Source organism: Marmota marmota, unplaced genomic scaffold (assembly GCF_001458135.2).
Source record: "Marmota marmota marmota unplaced genomic scaffold, marMar, whole genome shotgun sequence".
In the NCBI taxonomy this organism is placed as follows: Eukaryota; Metazoa; Chordata; class Mammalia; order Rodentia; family Sciuridae; genus Marmota; species Marmota marmota.
Genome location: NW_026000082.1, coordinates 29,457,327 through 29,478,949, shown reverse-complemented (window position 1 = coordinate 29,478,949; position 21,623 = coordinate 29,457,327). Strand labels below are relative to the sequence as shown.

General features: G+C 51.9%; 1 protein-coding gene across 3 annotated transcripts in view; it reads right to left on the bottom strand.

The window, feature by feature from the left end:
* Csmd2 (CUB and Sushi multiple domains 2) overlaps window positions 1-21,623 on the bottom strand; it is a 546,044-nt gene that overhangs the window by 360,313 nt on the left and 164,108 nt on the right. For all 3 annotated transcript variants that reach the window (XM_048815794.1, XM_015485297.2, XM_048815793.1), the window contains exon 4: window positions 1,398-1,592. In XM_048815794.1, the coding sequence (XP_048671751.1) occupies window positions 1,398-1,592 (195 nt within the window). The remainder of the gene's footprint in view (window positions 1-1,397; window positions 1,593-21,623) is intronic.

Below are 21,623 nucleotides of genomic sequence, written 5' to 3'. Positions count from 1 at the left end.
TGCATATGGCGGCGGAAGAAGCTGCTTAGACTGGAAGCTAGTCTTTTGAGAGTAACTGCAGAAGAGCTTCCTCCAAGAGGAAAGTAAAACTCAAACCAAAGGAAAAGCTTCTTCTTCCAATCATCGCTCAACTCTCTGAAATGTTTCTCCTAGGCCATTATTTGGGGGCTCTGGATCCATGCAATGTAAAGGTGAGAGTTTAAGAAGAAAAGAAGGATCAGTAATGCCAAGGGATGTTGGGAGGCCAAGGAGCATAAAGATTTAAAAAACAAAAAACAAAAAAACTCCCATCTGACCTGGGTGCATGAGTAGAACACTGGAGGCAAAGTGCCACTCTGTAGAGGGTGATGGGAGGTGAGGTGGGGAGACAAACCAAGATGGTGCCTTCACAGAGCTGAGCCATGGAGGACTGCCATAGTGGGTGTGGCATGGAGGACTGCCACAGTGGGTGTGGCAGTTCTTCAGAGTGGATTAAAAGTTACCTTGGTGCAGTAGGATGCTCATCTAGATACATATTGCAGAATATGCACTTGTGCAACATTATAGGAAGAAGATGAAAGAAATACACAAAACTCATGGTTAAAATTGACAAATTTTGTTTCTTTATGTTTTGCATTGTCTAAGATTTTTCAAAACAATTTTATATCACTTTCATCTTTAGATAAGAATTGGAAATTGTTCTAGAAATAAGCTTGGCTATAATGAGTGTGTGGAGGGGGACAATTAGGGATAGGCTGGGCATAGGATGCCCAGTGTCCCGGCTTGCCTGGGACTGAGGGGGTTCCAGGACATGGGAGTTTCAGAGCTACAAATAGGAAAACTCTGGGTGAATTGGGGTGAGCTGGTCACACTAGCTGGGTGGCTTTGCTCTTTGTGGGGAGATGTTGAGGTTAACAGGTTTTGAACCTATTTGGAGGCTGGGAGGAAACAACCTTTAAGTAGGGAGAGAAGTTGAATTTCTAAGAAAGGAATAATTGCCCGTGCAAGGTCTGTCCAAAAGCCGATGGGGGAGCCATGCAAACGCAAGAGGAGGGATGGTCTCTAACAGGAAGGAAAAGAAAATGATGCCCCTCTGTGACAGGAGGACTCTCATCTTTACATTCCATGGATCCAGGACTCCCAAATAACTCTGCAGGGCAGAGTGGCTAAAAATAAGCTTGCTGATGTAGGGAAGGAAATCCTGGGAGCCCAGGCAGGGCTGAGAAGCTCCTGATACCTGGAGTCCCACCCCAAGGACCCTGGATGCTCCCCAGATTGGACGAGCCACAGTGGGTACGCCATGCCCTGCTAGGGCAGTGAGGTAACGTCCCCCCGCCACCTGCCCCGAGACTGGATCTCATGGGAAGCTCCTGTACCCCCTCCCTGCTCACGCCCTCAGACTCTCTGAGGCCACCTACCTCTGCAGGAGGGCAAGGGGAAGTCCCACGTGGCACTGTTCTCGGAGCCAGCGTGGCAGGTGAGCACGGCGTGACCCTCGAGGAAGAAGCCAGGGTTGCAGCTGTAGCGGACCTTGTCACCCAGGTTGAAGGTTGAACCCTGCTGGATGCCATTGGGCAGCCTCCCTGGGTTCCCACACGTGTGGCTGGGGAGAACTGTGAAGAGAGGAGACAGCCAGTGGGTTAGCGGGAGGAACCACATGGGACATCTACATTTTCTGCTTTTTCTAATGTGTTGCCCTGGGTGTTGGGGTGTCTGTCCTGATTGTGAGGGATGTCATCCCAAGGAAAGCATTGTCATTGCTTGGGTACAGTTGCCCTGATTTCAGACTCCATGGAGGGGGCACAGAGCATTGCACAGAGTAGTTGCTCATTAAACCCAATGTCCTTTCCCCTCAGCCAAGGGAGTCCTGTGGTCCAGTGGACTCCAGCTTTGGTTAATGCTGGAATAAGCAGTGAGGGGAGAAGAGGAGAACCTGAGTTTGCATCAGCCTGATCTGTTTAAAGGGAAAATTGGGAACTGGGGAACACGGTGCACAGCGACCAGAGCCGAAGCCATCGCCACCAGCAGCAAGTTCACTCTCGTTAACCAGAGAAAGAGTCTTGTTAAGGACGCAACAACAGCGTGACCTGCCAGCTAGGAGGGAGGGAGGATGCAGCTCTTCTGTGCCCGGGTGGCACCTGTTACCTGACCCAGCTCCCTCTGCCTTTGTCCCCAGAGCTGGGACTGCCAGTGCCCCGAAGATCATACACCCCCCTCACCATTCCAGTCCCATCTGGCAAGGACGAGGGGTCTCAGCCTGCTCAGACCACGGCTCAAGTGAATCCACTGGATAATGACTCATCACGGGCATCTCTAAGAGTAGGGAGGGTACCGACTCCAACCTGCAGGCCCAGGTCACTCCCCCGCCTGACAGCTCACCACCTGAGGGACACTGAGCAAGTCTCCTAACCTTTCTGTCTCCGCTTCTCCTTTGTGAGATGGGATCATGGCAGCACCTTCCTCAAAGGCTCACTGGGAGAATTAAGTGAGGTAATGAATACAAAGCACTTAGAGCCTGGTGCACAGTGGGTAGACACCAGCACCCTGAGCTCCTAGGCCCGTGGGAGGTCTGCATGGCTGAAGGCAGGTGAAACGTTATGGGAAGATAAGGACAAGGCAGGTTTCCAACCCCAGTTTAGGAGTCAGAGATAACCCTCTGGAGGAGGTGACATTTATGTAGAACTCTGAGAGATTAATCAGCAGGGCCAGAAAGAGTGTTTCAGAGCTGTGCAAAGGTCCTGGGGCTACAGATAAACTAAAGGATCAAGGGACCTAGAGTGAGAGGGTGGAGTGGCCATGAAGAGCAGGTGGAGATGGCAGCCTGGGCTGTAAAAGGCTCCCTGTGGTGCTGCAGCTGGTGCCTGCCAACCTGGACCCGCTCTACCCTCGATGATCTCAGAACCCTCCAAAAGGCAGCCTGCCCTCCTTCTTCTCCCCTGGGAGGAAAAAATTCCTGGGAAGAAACAGCTTGGTATAGAGGGAAAAGGAAACCTTTGGATCATCCTGCTCTGAGTCTGGAAATAGGTGCTACCATCACCTTACTCTGTATGACCTTGAGTCACATGACCTCACTGAGAAAACAGTGGTTGAGGTTATGACAGTAGATACCCCATGGCTCACACAGTGCCTAGCACATAGTAGGCGCTCAAAAGATGGCAGATGTTCTCATTCCACGGGGCCACAGAACCCTGAGGACAAGGGCCTGGGCAAGTGTATCCTGGGGACTAACACAGTGCCTGGCACTGGTAAGGGACATACTTGTGTGTTCGTTAATTAGTTATTTGAAGAGTTGCTCATTAATTTATTATTTTCTTTCTGCAATAAAAATGTATGGTGAAAAAAAAATTTTTTTTAATTAAAAAAATTTTTAAAAAATTAAAAAAAAAATGTATGGCGGTCGCCTGTGTGTGGTGCTGGGAAAACAGCAGAGAACTTGGGCAGAGCAGGTATCTATCCTCAGAGGATTGTATTTTTGTTGGAGAATCTTAAGGACCAGAGATCTCTTCCTTCTCTACTCTGACAAGTGAGAGGAGCAGATGGAAGGATTCACCTCTATCATCTTGTCCATTTGCCTGGCTGAACATTTCCCATGATCCCCTGGTTCGGGCCCACTTAACATTTCCCATGATCCCCTGCTGCTCGCTTACGGCAGAGGCAGTAACGATATGAATGTGTGAGTCCTGGGGACTGGAGGAGTGGGTCAGTAAACATTTGGAGAAGAAAGTAAGCTAAGGTGAGGGGAGGGAGACCACCAGGGGAAATGGGCTGAGAACTGGTGTAGAACTAACGTTTCATTTTCTGCAACAAGACGCGAAGACCCGATTTAATTAAATTACTAATGTCAAATTTTTAATGAACCTGCTTCTGCTTTGGGCTTTCTTCCTTCGAAATTAATGACTGGAACGTCGCCTATAAATAAAAGTCGATTCTTTTAAAAAAGTCACTCTCAAATGCTTACTGCTCTTTACTTAATGAGCTGTTCATAATCAGCCCACTGTGACCTAGGTGTGACAAGTGGCACCCATGGCAAACCTCACCATTTTCTCCCAAGCTCTGATCCCCAGAGGCTGCACGGTGAGCGGAGCGTGGGATTCAAAGAGATCCAAGTTCAAATTCCAGTTCATCTACCTCTGGCTGAGTAAACTTGAGCTGTAACGTTCGCCTCTCTGGGCTTCGATTCTTCATCTTCCTCTTTGGATAAGGACCCGGTCATATTGGATAGGGCACATCCTATTGACCTCATCCCTACTTGAGCATCCGCAAGACCCATCTCCAAATAAGGTCACAGTCACAGGTGTGGCCGCTAGTCTCCAATGTGTCTTTTGAGGGAAAACAGCTCAACCCACAGAGGGTTGTTGTGGGGATTAAGATTAGATTTATAATACCCACCGCTGAGTGCCTACTGTTTTCAGTCCCGATTCAACATTTATTTCCTAATCCCCAAAATGAACCCCGTAGGGAATGTATTGTGCTCACCTAATGGGTGAAAACCCAGGCACAGAGAGCTCAAGGAACCAACCTGCTTGCCAAAGGCCACCTGGCTAGACAGTGGCGCACTAGGCTTGAACCTAGGTATCTCCACCACTCAGTACCCTCAGATGGAATGTGCCAAGGGGCCAAGCACATAGTAGGTGCTTACTAAATGAGTGTTTTCTTTCCTTTTGCATCTTGCCCGAGACCTGGATGAGATCAAGGGCAGTTACCTGATTGTCCAGATTCAATGGTCTGATTTCTCCAGTCTGATTTGCCAGTCCTGTACTTTTCTTTTAAATAATGTCAAGGGCAACATTAAAAGTGTGGTCTTTTGTGGCGTGTCTAATAAGCAACTTGCTGGACAGACAGAGGAGATTGGAGATAAGCCACAAAGCGGAGCTTTTCTAAGGTGGAGTGTTCTTTGATTCTTTTTTTGTTTTGTTTTGTTTTGTCCGTGTGTTTCTCGCACAGATATTATAACTGTTCATGCTCTTCTGTCTGGAAAGCTTCCCTTTGATTGCTTACAAAATGAAAAGTGGGATATTTACATCCAACGCAGCCCAGAACGATATTATTAAAGCTGTACCGGACATTGAACAATTCCATTGTAGATTAGCTGTGGGGAATTTTGTCCCTTGTACAAAGCCCAGCTCTTGCCAATCAACGTAATATTCTCCGTGATTGTGTGACAATGACTCTCCTCAGTGGCTGGATTGCAGCAAAAAAACGACAGCATGCCTTGTTTTATTTTTAATTTGAGACTTTGGTTCACATATTACAATGAAGAGTCATTTACGCTCTCTGGACAAGGACCCTCCGTATGTTTTGATTTCTTATCTTCCATCAAGTGACTTGTTTCATCTCATGGTCACGTGACGGTCTGAAGTGGCAGGAGAGCTGGGAAGAAGGATCCAGAGAGAAGGAGCTTATCTTCCCACCGCCCTCCACGTGCAAAGAAGAGATGGAGCTACGTGTGCGAGCAGGTGCCTGCGTCCCTGGGGAGGGGTGGGCAGGGTCACAGAGGGAGACATAAAAGCCACCGTCTTCTGGTTCCTGGCCCTGTCTAAGCACTTCACACCACACATGCTCTTACTTCATCTTAATGCCTGTATTTTTAGTGGTTTGGCCTTTGAAACGTAATTCATCGCACACTCATTCTGTGCTATCCTCAATGTCAAGTGCTTTGCATCTATTTCCATCCACCATACTTGCTGTCTCCAATTCCCCTCAGCTCCTCTGTCATGTTCAATATGTTATTATATGCTTACACGTAAATTTATAGGATATAAAATATATATTTTTTAATATAAAATTTAATGACATATGTGATTTACCTATATCATGTATAACAAATGGCACGGGGTATTCTATGTTGGACGCAGTCATTATGGTTTGTCTGTGTCACCCCCCTGCGATGCATACTCCATGAGGACGAGCCTTATTTGGTTTGTTTTGTTCACTTAGTTCCCAGAATAGTACCTGCTTTCTAATAATATGTTGAAAAACGTTCGTTCACTGATCTATTGATAAAGGTGCTGTTGTTCCTTGTTGAGGTGAACATGGTTGCCAGAGAGGGAGGGGACAGTGACCCAAGGCCACACAGCTCAATGTAGGGGAAACAGAGCTGTTTCCCCTCTATGCCTGACCCCTGGGCTTGCATGCTTCCTGCCCACTGTTGGCCATTCCTGCATTGACCTTTCCCCATGAAAGTGCATGGTGACCGTGTACCTCGACACATCCTGATAAGGGACTCACACTCAGTATCCTCAGGAGGATTTGGGTGACAACCAGGCAAGTTGACCTCGAGCTCAGTCCTGTGCATCTCCTGCTCCCTGTCAATCAAACCAAGGGAGGGGTGCCAGCGTGAGTTGCCACTCACAACAGGCCCTCCCGGCCTCTCCCTGCCTGTGGTCGTGCATAATCCACCCACCAGAAGTCTGTTCAGTGGCTCTTTTTTTTTTTTTTTTTTTTTTTTTAAAGAGAGAGTGAGAGACAGAGAGTAAAGAGAGAATTTTTTAATATTTTATTTTTTAGTTATCGGCGGGCACAACATCTTTGTTTGTATGTGGTGCTGAGGATCGAACCCCGGCCGCACGCATGCCAGGCGAGCGCGCTACCGCTTGAGCCACATCCCCAGCCCCTGTTCAGTGGCTCTTGTTTGTGATTTCTGCAACTTTCAGCCTCAGGTTCATGTGGGAAATTTTACAAAGATATCGATGCCCAGACCCTGCCCCCAACCTGCAGCATCAGAATTTCAGATGTGAAATTTCAGGGTCTGAAGCTAGACAAGGTGGCTCATGCCTGTGATGTGGGCTACCGGGGAGGCTGAGGGTAGAGAAGGAGCGTTGGAGGCCAGCCCGGGCAACTTGGCGAGACCCCGTCTCAAAAAACAAAACAACAACAAAAAAAGAAATACAAAGGAGCAGGGTTCCGGGGTGCTCAGGAGACCGCAAGGCCACGCTGAGAGGGAGAAGAGCTCGCAGGCACCTTTCCCCTCAGTTGCTCCACGGACCCAGCTGGGTTTGTCTTGGATTCTGAGCTGCTCAGTTTCCAGGGCCTTTCTTGTTGCCGGCTTTGTCTTCTGCAAGCAGCAAGGCTGGCCGCTCCCTGGATTTATGTCCTCCATAAATCTCACCCGCCCTGTAATCCCTTCTTATTGGAAGACTCTTGTCATCTCTTCCCTGTCTGTAGTGTGTGGTCCCCACCGAGGCCAGAGAGAGGGTTCTAGAATGGCAAGCTCCCTGTGGACCCCACCAGCAGCTCCTTTTGCCAAAGTGGGCTCCCTGCCCAGGGTGCACAGGCAGGCACAGGCAGGCACAGGCCCTCTGGCCTTTTAAATGACTGGTGCAAGAAAAATTATTTGAAAAATTCATACAAAAAAACAAAGGAAATCAAAAGAAAACTTCGAGACCCTCTCCATGGCTGTCAGGATGAGGGAAAGCTTAGGCCCCACAGCCCGATCCTCCCATGCTCTAACCCCACTGATGTTGTCGCCTTCTCTCCCGCTGCCCTGTCTTGGTCTAGTCCCCTCCGTCAGCACTTGTCTAAGGCACAGTATCTGCACAACTTGCTTTTCTTTCAAATTCTCCAGCTGCCAAACTCCTCCTCAGTCAGGGCCACAGTTAAGTGGCACCTCCTCTCTGAAGCCCTCCTGGACACTTTGTGTCTTGTTTAAAAGACATGTCTTGATCGAATGTCCAAATGCCATTGGAAAGTGGCTCCCAGAGACTGGGCCCTCCTGGTCCACAAGGTGAGCCGAGCCTGCCCCAGTGGTTCCATTCATTTGGTCATCGCACAGTGCCACATTTTAAGCAATTAGACTTTCTGGATTCTTCGTGTGGCATTCTGCTGGGGCTTAACTGGCACCTCAATTCCTACACTTGTCCTGTAGCCGGGTGAGTCACCCATCATTCGTAACACCCTGGAGTCCACACAGCAGCTGAGCCTGTGTCGTTGGCTCTTTAGGTATCTCTTCACCTCTGGACACCTGGCAGGCAGGAACTGTGGTGGCATTCTTTATAACACTAGCATTTGATTCAGTGCCTGGCAGGAGGAGGGGGTCAGCTGGCAATAGGAATGTATTGAGCCAATTAAATTATGTGTATATATATTCATATAAATAAAACTATACAATTTATAAATCATAAAACTATATTATATGTGTCGAGGGGTGTTGAAGCAGTGACGGGTGCTGGATCGGCAAACTTTTTCTATACAGGGCCAGCTGGTAAAAAAAAGTCTGTGTCCACACGGACTCAATCCGTCTGCTGTTGTGAGTACAGCCACTGGTCACGCACGCTCCAGTCCAACTTTATTTATAAAAACAGGCAGCTGAGCCGGGTGCGGTGGCGCATTCCTGTAATCCCAGGGGCTCAGGAGGCTGAGGCAAGAAGATCTCGAGTTGAAAGCCAGCCTCAGCAATTTAGCGAGGCCCTAAGAACTTGGTAAGACCATGTCTCTAAATAAAACGAAAACAAATAAAAACCAGGCAGCTGCAGTTGGTTATATACTTACTTTAGGTTCTGATTTGAAGCCCCCGGCTTCCTCTTTCACCTGTGATGTCTTAGAAACACCAAGAAGGAAACCTCACCGTCCTCAGAACAGAGGTGCTCAGTAAAATACAGGCTGCCCAGTTACATTCGAATTCCAGATAAACATAAATACTTTTTTAGTACAAGTGATAACCCTTGAAATGTTGGGGACCTCCTTATGTCAAAAATGTATTTGTTCTTTGAAATTCAAATTTAACTGGGCCTTTTGTATTTCAATTTACCTGTATGACAACCCTGACCCAGAAAAGAGGTGTCTCCTATGCATCAAAGACTCGGATCTGTTACAAAGCTGGGACCATCTCTCTGGGGAGGGAACGGGGGTGGGGAGCTACCCTCAGCCCCCAGGGAGCTCCCATGGAAGAGTGGGTGCAGCAGGGCCTCCTCAATAGGGCCCCGGAGGCCTGGGGTCAGCAGCCTCAGGGGAGTGGTGGGCTGCCTGTCACTCCCCAGGTGAGCTCACTTTTGCAGAACCCATAACACGTGCCACTCCTGCTTCGGGAGCCTGTGCCACGCCCCAGCTCCTTGGATAAAGAGCTTTAGGTGGCACTGGGTCCTTTGCAACGCTGCCTGCCCCATCTCCCAGCTCGGCCCTCCTGCCCCGCCAGACCCCAGCCCAGGGATTATCAGATCTGTCTAGACAGAAAAACCCTTGAAGAATCAATGGCACCCCACGGGGACACAATGCAAAATACTATTAGAGTTAAACTTAGAGTCGCTAAATATACAATTTGGGGATAAATTTGATTAATTGCAGAATGGAGCTTAGAAATAGTTTCAAAAGCCTGCTTTATATAACGCTGGCTGAGAACCCCGTGAGCAAAACACTCCGTGGGCCAGGTTATTTTGGAAAATAGGGCAGGACCCTCCCACCACCACCACCCTTTTTTTCCTTCTCACACCAAAAAACCAAACCAAACCAACCAAACAAAAAATAACCAGGAAAAGAGTCCTGAAGTTCACGTGGAATATTAGAAGACCCAGAACAGCAAGAGCCATCCTGAGTATCAGGGCAATGCTGGACGCATCACAATCCCCTCCTTCTGAAAAAAAAAAAAACAATGCCAACAGGTTTTTCTGAGGGTCTCTGCAGGGAGAACCTGCTTAGCCTTAATTAATCTGGAATTTGTAAGCACCTGTTGACAGAATCGCTCACTTTTCCCCAGTAGCAACTACCACCCTCTGAACCTCTCTGTGGAGCACACTTGGGCTTTGCCGTGCAGGGTTCTAGATTCAGAAAGGCCTGAGTTACCTCCCCTTCCTTATCAGTCTTTATCATAGTAAAGCGAAAATAGCATCGATAGTGGATGGTTTCATAGGACTTTCCAGGTTAACAAACTCTTTTTTTAAAAACCAAATATGGTACCTGTTACGGTAGGAGGTGTCCCCGCCCAGAGCTCATATGTGAGACAATACAAGAAGGTTGAGAGGTGAAATGACTGGGTTCTGAGAGCCTTAGCCCACTCCGTGCATTGATCCACTGATTAGGGGTAACTGGGGGTAATGTGGGCAGGGAGGGTGTGGCTGGAGGAGGTGGGTCACTGGGAGCATGCCTTTGAGGTTCATATTTGTCTGCTGGGGGGGGAACTGTCTGTCTCTCTTTCCTGGTGGCCTGTCCTGAGCCCTCTTCCTCCTCCACACGCTCCCGCCTTCATGTTCTGCCTCCCCTTGGGCCCAGAGCCCTGGCGTTGGCTGTCATGGACTGAGACCTCTGAGACTGAGGCCCAAATGAACACCTGCTCTCTGTGTTGTTCTTCTCAGGTCTTTTGGTCACAGAGGTGAAAAAGCTGCCTGGCCCCATTCTCTCTGGGCTCACGCAGACCTGTTCTTCTGGACACAGGGAGGAACTGAGGTTTCCTAGGGCCCTCGGTCAGTAACTTCCGGGTGTAAGACGGATTCTGACTGAAGAGGTGAATGTGTCACTTCCAGTTGCGGGCAGCATATGCTGCAGAGGGCCAAGGGCAGGCTCGAGCTTTTTCTTCTGACAACTTTGAGAGCAGGGTGTTTTCCGTTTGGCTGGGGCAGAAGGACTCTTGGCTTCTGGAGGTGGAGGGCCAGCCCTGATGGACCCAGCCCTGCCCAGCTGCAGTGGGATGTCAACACTTGCAGCCTCAGCCCTGCACTGACCCCGGGAAGGAGCCTGAGAGCTGGAGGTCCTGAAGGAGGGTCCTGGCTCAAGGCTGGGACTTGTCGCTGTCCCTAAGGCCAACCACTCAGCAGGTCATCCCCCCCCCCTTGCCAGAACTGGCCCAGCTTTCTCCTTAGCCTCCCCAGAGTCGGAGCCCTGTGCTGGACCAGGCTCCGACGCCCCCTTTCCAGGGGTGGGTGTGGACACGCGCTACTCCACAGACCTGGGCCACCTGGTCCAAGGAGAGTTGGACAGAGGGCCCACACTCATTCCTGGTACCTTCTGCAAAGGAAGGTGGGTACAGCGAACGCAAAAGCCAATGATTTGAAAGTAGAAAGGAGACCAGGAGAAGTGGCGAGGGGAGGGCCACTCGTATGTATGATTATAATGCACCAATAAAATAATTAAAGATGATGATTAAACATCGGGTGCATCTGCGACCCCCCAGAATGTCCCGCGGAGGCTCTTTCCCTTCACTTTCCTCCTCGGTCACACCACTGCTGCCTGACCCCTGTCATGGACTAACTCTGCTCTGAGCCCCGCTCACTGAAAACTCCTGATGGTGCTGGGTGGAGACTGCACCTTTCTCAGGTGAGGGGATGAGAGCCGCTCACACTCACGTGACCAGAGCCCACACAGCTGGGGTGTGGACCAGCCAGCCGGCCTCAGCCTCCTCTTTCCTGGCTCCTGTGCCTGGTGGAGAAGGGTCAGCGGGGCTCTGGGCTCTCCTGCTGGCTCAGCAGTCTGCTCCAGGGCTCCTCATCCCACAGGGTCCCTCAGCTGTGGGAAGCGGATGGTGCCTGGGGAAGGACAGGCCCTGCCTCTTGCTCGTCGACTCATTCTTACTCCTTCCCAGGGCCCAGCAACTTCTTCAAAGGCTCCACAAAGCAGCAGGGCAGGTGGAGACCGTCTGCTCTGGTCCTGCAGGGTCACAGAGGCACAAGCTAGAGGTGAGAGCCACCAAGGTCTTATGCAAACACATGGCCTCTCACAGCCATGGGCACAACTCTACCCACAGAGCATCCCTTTATACACTCCAGTGCAGAACACATCTGCACACAGATGTTGTGGAGCCCTCCCGGTGCACAGCTGTTATAGTCACACACCCGAGAACAGACACAACACGCCCTCTCCCCTGCTATTCCAATACAGAACCTGCACCACATACAATTAAATTAAATAAAAATTCATTGACAACTAAATATATTAAAAAAGAGAGAGAGAGAGAGAGAACCTGTTTATGTCTCAAGAGACACATCCGTTTCTGTGCAGACTCATAATCCTTTCTGGCAGAAGTCTCTTTACATGACCAGAATACCCCTAGAGGCCAGGGTCACTGTCCCTACACTCATGAAGCCGCCTAGCACCTCTGTATGAGGTCATGCCGGACTCAGCCTGGCTAGGCAGCAGGGCTGGGCTAGGGGTCACTTCTGATCTGAGGGCTCCATCAGGTGACTGTGGGCTCCATCTGTGATCTCTGAGGAGGGGAGTGAGCCCCACGGGGGGGGGGGCAGGGAGGCCAAAGCTGCATAGAGGATGCCTCTGGTCTCCCACAGACATGGGTTGAATCCATCTGGGCTCTTCCCAGCTTGGTTCATAGCTGCTGCAGAACAGGTAGCAACACACGCAGGTGAGGAGTGATCCTGGAAACACACGACCCAGGTTCAAATCCCAACCCTGTTACATAATAGCAGGAGACTGCACCTCCCTGCATCTCACTGCCCATCGATAAAATGTGCCTACTTGGGGTGGGGGGTGGAGCTGCTGAGAGGCTAAGGAAAACAGACCAGGCAGAGTGCTTGTCTCCAAGCCTGGCACACAGTAAATCCTTAATAAATTTGGGCTGGGACTGCATTTAAGTCCCTGAGGTTCTCTGGGAGAAGATTCCAGGGCTGGGCAGGAGAGGTGGAGACACAATAAGAGAAGCTGGGTAGTAGGTGGGGAGGGAGGTAGCCCCTGGGCTGGAGCATGGGCAGGCCCCTGCTCTCTCTCCAGTGGCTCTCCTCGGACCTACGCTGCTCCTCTGGAGCCAGGCGGAGGCTGCTGGTCTGAGTCTGAAAGGTCCCCCCAAGGGATTAAAAAGCATAAGTCACGAGTGGTCCTACCATCCCCTAATGCAGGACAACACAGAGGCCAGGAGGAGCCCGTGAATCAGTGAGCCCCTCTCCTCAGCTGCCCAGGGCTGCCCGGGGGGGCCCTCCAGCCAGGGGCTCACAGCATCTGGGATGATGGGAAGCAGAAAGTCAGAGCCACTTCCTGGAAGAGGTATTCGATACAGTCTTGGCAGAGAAGGGAAGGAATTCCAGGTAGAGAGGCTGGCACCGGCCCAGGATCTCAGCAGCACCTGTGACATGTTCCATGGGCTTCTAAACTCCTGTCTGCACTTAGTCCCAGGCCAGACCTCCCTGGCTCCCACCCCGGGTCCTGCTGCCTTCTCCACGCTGCAGTCTTACCAATGCCTTCTGCTGCACAGGGCCCGAGCCAAACCCTGCCCCTGGCCCAGACCCATGTCTCCTCCTGGGAGCCACATTGTTCTGGCCTGATGTCTGCTGGGTCTGTGGGATCCTAGGGCTAGAATCCAGGTAGGTCTTACCATGTTGGAGTTAGGGATCTTTTGAGAAATCATAAAGCATAGGGGGGACTCACTTCCCAGGAAGACAGGATCCATAGATGCTCAAGGTCAGGCAGGGACCCCTAGTGCTTTGGCCCAGCGTGGCAGACCGGCAAGCCCAGCTCCAGGCTCCAAACGTGCAGGCTGAATACGGGCCTTGGCTGTGAATGCTGACTCTGCTACCTGAGGACATGGATTGATTTCACCAACCCAGGAGCCAGCTAGGACCATGTCCAAAATGTACCAGACTGGACCCCACCTGCTGGGCACTTCCTGTAGACAAGAGAACAAGCCTGTGCTCTGAATGTCAGCATCCTGGCTCCCCAGTGGGGGACTTCTAGAAAGTCCGGAGACTGTGTCATCATCTCTAAAGAGGATGATAACATGACCACCTCTTGGAGAAGCTCTAAGGATCAAATAGTCAAGCCAAGGGCTGGTGATCCTCAGCACGCCCCCTTGGTGCAGGACTACAGGACTACTACGCCCCCTGGTTATGCGCCAGGTCATCAGATGAGGAGACTGCAAACACAGACATGAACTAAGCACCCCAGGTCACAGGGGACCCAGCCAGAGCTCAAACCACTGCACACCACCACCCTTCACAGCTGACGGATGCAGGGTTGCTATGGAAACCTGCAGGGCCCAGGATAGACCTGTTAAGGCCAGGAGAGGGTACGTGGGCGTATAGTGTAGGTGGCTGTCCTGTGGGGAGACACTAATTAACCCTGGCCACCCGAATACAATTGTAGTCAGTCACGTCCAGGCTGGGGGGAAGGAGCTGTGTGACAGTATTCACAATATCCAAGGTGTCCATCAAAGGATGAAGGATGGACACCTGTATGTCCTTCCCACGGAATGCTGTTCCCCCTTAAAGAGGAGTGATATCCTGTCACACAACATGGATGAAACCTAAGGACATTCTGCTCAGTGAAAGAAGTCAGGTATGAACAGGAGGGCTGTGTGGTCTCGCTGTGTGACCCCACTCACATGAGGCCCATCGAGATCAGGCTCACAGACACAGAGAACTCTGTAGAGGCTTCCAGGGGCTAAGGGAGCAGAAGGGGGATTAGGGTTCATTTGGGATGGAGTTTGACTTGGGGAAAGATGAAAAAAATCCTGGAGATGATGGTGGCAATGGCACAATGACGTGGGTGTGCTTAGTGCCACCAGACCTCAGAAGTGGTTAAGATGGCAAATTCTGGCCAGGCATGGTGGTGCACATCTACAATCCCAGCAGCTTGGGAGGCTGAGGCAGGAGGATCCTGAGATCAAACAGCCTCAGCCAAAGCGAGGCCCTAAGCAACTCACTGAGACCCTGTTTCTAAATAAAGTACAAAATAGGGCTGGGGATGGGGCTCAGGGGTTGAGTGCCCCTGAGTTCAATCGCTGACATCCCCCACAAAAAAAAAAAAAAGATGGCAAATTCTGTTGTATTAAAAATAATAGTGATTTAAAGAAGGTGGGGAGGCAATGGGCCCCATCTCCAGCCATGGGTGGGCCCTGCCTCCCAGGCCCCGGGCAGGGAGTAGAGGATCCCGAATGAAAGCGGCCATGGAGCCACACTGCCCAGGTCTCCACTTGCCCCCTGCCTGCCTCATTTCTAATTCCAGAATTATTTATCATCTAGGAGCTGCCGGAGATGGAATTAGGAGCTCAGCTTGATTTTGTTTTATCTTATTTCCCCCCATGAGGTGCCGCTGGAGTGGGGCGGGCGGGAGTGTGCAGAGCCTTGTTGTGACTTGTCGCTGAGCAAGTGCCGTGTCAGCTTCCACGCAGGAGGCTGAGTGTGCGCGTCCCGGGGCCTGTGCCGAGGATGCTCATTCCAGGAAATAATGACTCGGTGTCCCTTCAAGCTGGCTCAAAAAATAGAACAAGCACAGTCGTCCCCTCCTAATTAGTCTCCTCGTTTAACCCGGGTTGTTACTAGAAAGGCCTGAGGCTCTGCTGACAGACAGGCCAGGCTTGGCATCGTGGCGCCTGCTTGCTGGGGGCAGCCTGGCACAAGCCTCTTCATGCTGCTTGGCCTCAGTCTTCTCATCTGTAGATTGGGGACGATGGGCAACTGCACGGCGGGGTCACAGTGACGACAGATAAATGCTATGGGTATGGGAGGTGGCACACGTGTGCCAACACGGGAGCAGACAGTGTCCTCGTAATCATCTCTATCTCATTATCATTTCTAAAGAGTTGCTGTGATTGGGCATGGTGCACGCCTGTGATCCCGGTTGCTCAGAGGCTGAGGCAGGAGGATCGTGAGTTCAAAGCCAGCCTCAACAAAAGTGAGGCGCTAAGCAACTCAGAGAGATCCCTGACTCTAAATAAAATACAGAATAGGGTTGGGGATGTGGCTCAGCGGTTGAATGGCCCTGAGTTCAATCCCTAGTACCCGTCCCACACCAAAAAAGAGTTGCTGTGTATGTCAACACTACAGACAAAGCCAAGTGGTGGGATGTGGTCTCCTTTCTGTTGCTCCTCTCTCAGGTCAAGCATCCCACCTGCCCCCTCTGGGGGTTCCCTGTGCTGGTGCCCTGCGGGGAGCTCAAAACTGGCTGGGACTCTTTCCCGCTGTGGGATCCTGGGCTTGTTTTGCTTAATGGTGGTAAAACACATAGATCCTGGTGTTGAGCATCGTAACCACTTTCAAGTGCAAGGCTCAGTGGCACTAGTGCACTAACATGGCTGTGCTACCATGGCCCCCGCAGGTGCATAGAACGTCCCCCTCTTAACAGTCTGGAACTCCGGGCCCTCGACACACCAAGTCCATTTCCCCTCCCCCAGCCGTGGTCACCTCCAGTCCTCCTGTGTCTCTGAACCTGATGCTCTGAGCTCTCTGCTGGAGCGAGCCACACAGCACTTGTCTTTTGAGACACTTCTGTCTCGTGGCTTCCTACCTCGTTCTTCCATATTATAGTGGGTGGGGGCCACCCTGCCCCTGCTTTTTAAGTTTAAGGATCCACTTAGCCAGCCTCTGCGTCCTTCTCACCATACTCTAACCACAGGGGCCCTTCTTTCTGTTCCCAGGATTGCCAAGCCAGTCCCTTCTGCAGGGCCTGTGCACAAGCTGTCCCTCTCCTTGGTACAGACTTTTATCCAGATATCTGCTGGCTTACCACCTCCTCAGAGAGGCCTCCCCTCTCCACATGCAGCAAAGGAGCCCACAGGTCCTCACTCTCTGCTGTCCTACTTTAATTCTTTTCACAATGGGCTCTTCCCCCTTCTGCAGGCCAATGATCTCCACCAACGAGCAGGGACCCCGTCTAACCCACTCCTTTGCATGTGCCCAGAACCGGGCACAGAATCAGTGCTTAATAAATATCTGTTGAGGTGACAAATGAGCAGTTGGACATCATGTGGACGGAGCGCTTCGTGTGGGGCCCACCTGTGGCACACTAGCGGGCAGTCATGACCATCCTGTGTCACTCTAATCATTACCCTGGACCTCCTGCCTCTTCGACCCGCAAGGGCAGCTCTAGCATTAACATTGGGGACAAGATCACTACGTGTCCTGGATTTTCTGTGTCACGCTGGTAGTGGGGACTCATCGGAGGGGCCATGAGTGAGCAGCTCTGAGGCCTCGCCGGGCATCGTGTAGGATGAACTTCCATGCACCCTGCGCTGCCCACTTCCACTCCCCACTGGGCAGTGAGAGGCCCAGGGAGGAAGGACAGGGCTGGGGTGGGACGGTGGCCTAGGGCTGGAGGGGCGTGGGGCAGGCAGCTGAGACGAGGGGCAAGCTCTAGACCACAGTCACTGAAGCCTGACAGTGAGGCCCCATCGGGACCTGAGGCTTCCTGGGTCTGGGTTCTCTGCAGCAGGGACACCGGCCAGAACTGTGACCCCGCCAGTGAGTCTATTTGCCTGTCAACGGACCTTCCAGAGCCCCTACTGCGCGCCTGCTGCGAGACCTCTTAACTCAGCCACAGTGAGTGTGTGTGTGTGTGGTGTGTGTGTGTGTGTGCTGCTGCGTGCCTGCAGATGCACCCCGAAAAAATAATCAAACAGCTCTTTAAGTGATGCTTCGTGCAGGGTTTCTATGGCAACGCTTTATGAACCGGCAGTGAGAAACTTGGCGGACTTTCCTCCCCTCCTCCTCCCTGCCAGGCACGGGGTCCCTGCTCTGCGAGGCTGTGCTTCAACAAAGACCTGGGGCGTCTCGGCTGGGGGACCCTGAACATATCACTGACCCTCTCTCTGCCTCAGCACCCTGGCTCGTGACCTAAGGATGACTTGGTATATATCCTGTAGGATTGGCCCGAGAATTCAATAATTTGGAAGGTGCTGCTAATGTGATGAGCAGTCGGATTCTAAGATGGACCCCAAGAGTCCCAGCCTTTGGGCCCACCCCCACAATCCCCTCCTGGTGAGTGTGGGTGGTGTCCATGGATATGACGAGATGTCACTCTCCTGATGAAAATAAAGTTATACGGCAAAGGCTGAGGGAGTTTTTGCAGACATAACTCAGGGCCCCCATCGGTTTTGACTCTGACTAATCAAAGGGGGAATTATTTGGGGTGGTCTAGACCTAATCAGCTGAGCCCCGAGCGTCTGGGGGTCAGAGACTTGAACACCAGAGCTTCTCCTGCTGACCAAGAAGAAGCAAGCTGCCAGGAACTATGACCAAAAAGAATGAATCCTATCCACAGTGTCCTGTGAGCTGCAGAGGGGACCCCAAGCCTCTGATAAGACCCCTGCCTCAGTCGTATGAATCATGGCTTGAGTCGTGGGTACTTGAGTAGAGAACCCAGGCAGGCCAGCAGAGACTTCTGACCCCTGGAAGCTACAGGATAATACATGCATTTTAAGCGAAGTGACAATTTGTTACACAGCAGCAGGAAGCTGATGCAGTCAGTGTTGGACAGATGTTTGCTCCTGGGGTATCACACCTGGCTGCTCACACAGCTGCCAGAGGCCCCATCACGAGGCACTGTAACTGCCCACCTATCCTGAGTCTCTCTGCTGCTCTGTGACCTTCTAATGCCCATGCCAGGAAAAGTGAGCCAGGATCGATTTCCAGGATGACCTGGGTTATTACCCAAGATCAAATAATCTGAGCTTCCTTGTGGTCACAGGGAGACCATGTCTGGACACAGCATCCTATTGATCTCCTGAAAAGAAAAATACCCAGGTGGCCATCTCTGGCTCAACAGCCAACGTGAGAGAGCACACAGGCGCTTCATCCACGAGGGTGGGACTGGGTGCCACGCACCCTTGCTCTTATCTGGCTCGTCCTCAAAAATGAGTCATTGTTTCCCGTGCCCATCAAACAGAAGAAAAGCCAAAGTCCACAACCTCAGAGGTGGCCCTGCATGCTTTGGTCCTCATGGCCCTTCTCTAGGTGACCCTCTGACCTCAGTTACCCTGCTCTCTGACCAGGCTGATTGCTGGGAAGTCCAAGCCTCATGGCCGGCCCCTCCCTTCCCCTGGTGCACTCAGCCACCCTCCTCCTCCATAGGTCGGCCACCCGGGGGTCTCCAGAGGCTGAGCCCCCAGGATGGGTCCTGGCCTCGGGTCCTCTGTACTGGAAGCTGCCTTTCATTTGTCAGAGGCTTGAGAAAACCCACATCTGCTCTGCCTCTGGCGCCTCTCAATTATTCAACACACCAAGTCCTTGGGAGCCGGATTCCCTCACAGACATTATCAGACCGCTGGCTCGGAACCTGCGAGCGCTCTCGAAGCGGTTTCTTCCTAATTAGTCATTAATTTATTTTATAACTCTACAGGGCAGCCTGAGTCAGGCACCGGAGAGAGGGATGGGGACCCGATCCAGGCCCTGCCTTCAAGGGGCTCACGGTCTGGTGGTGGAGACCGATGTGGAGGGAAGTAGGTAGAGAAGAGGAGGGGGTGCCGGAGCAGAAGCGGGGCCCAGGGCCGGGGAGGCTGGGGATGGCGTGCATTTCCCATGGAAACAGGAGTCCTCATTTGTCAGCCTGTCTGATCTCGAGAATCAAATGCCTCTTTCCCCAGCTGAGAGGATCTCTCAGGAGGACGGGAGTTTTGCATTCCTTCCTGTTTTGCAGAAGTCTATGCATATGATACCTTGGAAAGTGCCCAGTGACTGGGGACATAGCTGGGTTGGAGGCGACTCATGCTGGGGAGTTATTGGGAGACTGCGCGGTGGCAGCATGCCCGGGCAGGTGGGCTCTGACATGGCCTGTCCTCTTCCCGGTCCTGGTGTTGGCCCTGGTCCAGGTTTCTGACTGCATTTCCTCCTCTTCTCTCCTGCTCCCAGCCAGTGCTGGACCTGAAACTGTCCATCAAGGTGACAGGGAGTCTCCGCCCCCTTCTCTGCGCGCCCTCCCTTGCCAGATCGCCCGGAACTCCCTGGCTTGGAGAGTCTGCCCACCTGGTCTCACCTGTACCCAACCCCCTGAAGGCACACGAGGGGATGTTTGAGGTTTTAGTTGATGTCACTGGGTGTCCTCCTGAGGGCCTGCAGCCTGCCACTTCTCCCTAGCCGTGGAGGGGTGGAGAGTTGTGTTCCCTGGGAATGACCGGGTGTCCTGGCCTGTTGTGTCTCTGTCCCATTTGGAGGGCAATGGACACCAGCGTCTCAGTGACAGTTTGGAGAGTGTGAGGATGTCACATAGAGGTTCCAGGCACCCTTCTGCAATCAGACAGACCTGGGGACCTATTTTAGGTGTGCCTATGTGACTTTGAGAAATGCACTGCACCTGCTGGTACTGGGCGGCTCACCTGTGGGGAGTCATTAAGACTCAGGGACATTGAGAAGATTCAATGAAATAGACCTTGCAAAAAAACACTACAACAGCGGCTCCTGGTAAGGGCTGAGAGTGGGACGGTAGCGGTTTAGGCCAGGCGGAAATGCCCCGGCTAGAGAGAGGCTCGGGCTCCTTGGTTCAGGGTGACTGCAGGGCCAGCCCGGCCCACTCTGCCGCCCTCCGGGTGTGCCCCCCCCCCTCTTTGCAGGCTTCATCCACTTTTAATGAGGGTGAATGGATTTGCCCAAAGCAACCCCTGGGGTTGAGAAATGGGCTTGTCTATGGGCAGCATTACTATTTGAGATGTTTGCTCTCTAACTCAGAAGGGTTTGAGGTTCAAGGAGTCACAGAAAGACTTAACGTGGGAAAAGAAGGTCCAGAATGTGTGCACATGCACCTGCTCTGGGGAGCCCTGTCATTGCATGCAGGACCCTGGGGTCAGCCTGGGCTCTCAGGGGAGATTCAGAATTCACTTGACATACATCTGCTTTGCAAACAACCAGTGGGAATGGATTTATGAACCACTTCTCTGTTTCTCCCTCACTCACAGTGAATGCTGGAGGCCCCGCCTAAGCCATTCCCTCTCTGTCCTCTGCCCTGATCCCCTGCCTCAGGGCCTTTGCACTTGCAGTTTCCTCTGCCTGGAGATTGGCAAGGTCCACTCCCTCATCTCCTTCAGGTATTTTCTCCAATGCCAGCTTCTCTGTGAGATCTTCCCTGATCATCTTGCTTCAGATTGCAAGCCCTGCCCACAGTGCCCCCTCGCTCCATCTCGGCCCCGACTTCTTTTTTCTTCGTAAAACTTCTAAGCACCTAACATATCATATGGGACAGGGAGACACGCAAGTAGGCTGTTTATTTTCTCTAGAACAAAAGCTGCACGAGAAAAAGGGCTTCTGTTTGTTTGCTTCATTCATTCTGCTGACAGGGCATCCGGTTCCTCGGCAAAGAGCTGCTGGATACGGTGAACCAGGGAAGGAGGAGCAGGACACGCAGGGCCCAGAGCCGGACCCTGCTGTCGAGAGGGGACAGCCTGGAACCCTCCCCCTCACGCCGGCTCTCAGAGTGGCCCACTGAATGAACCCTGGCACGCCTCTTCCACGGAGCCCCCACCCAGTGTAAATAGCTACCAGCCATCCACGCACCCAGGTCTCCCTGCCACCAGCAGTTCTCAGCCTGGCAGCCCAGTGGCCTCTCTGGGGAGCCCTCACGTCCTATGTCTGTTCTGCTCCTTGTGGCTGATGTATCTGGCTTGGATGAGGCCTGAGCATGGAGATTTTCATTTTATTGTATTTTATTTATTTATTTTGGGGTACTAGAGATTGAACTCAGGGACACTCGACCACCGACCCACACCCCCAGCCCTATTTTGTATTTTATTTAGAGACAGGGTCTCACTGAGTTGCTTAGTGCCTCACTTTTGCTGAGGCTGGCTTTGAACTCGTGATCCTCCTGCCTCAGCCTCCCAAGCGGCTGGGATTACAGGCGTGGGCCACCGCACCCGGCTTATTTTATTTTGTTTTATTTTTTTACAATCTCTGGGATCACAACTGAATACAAAACCCCACAAACTTTAAAATGTACTCCAATGATTTCACATAGGTAGGCTCCTCTTGAGCCATCAACTCGATCAGGATAATGACGACATCTGTCACCTCCGAGAG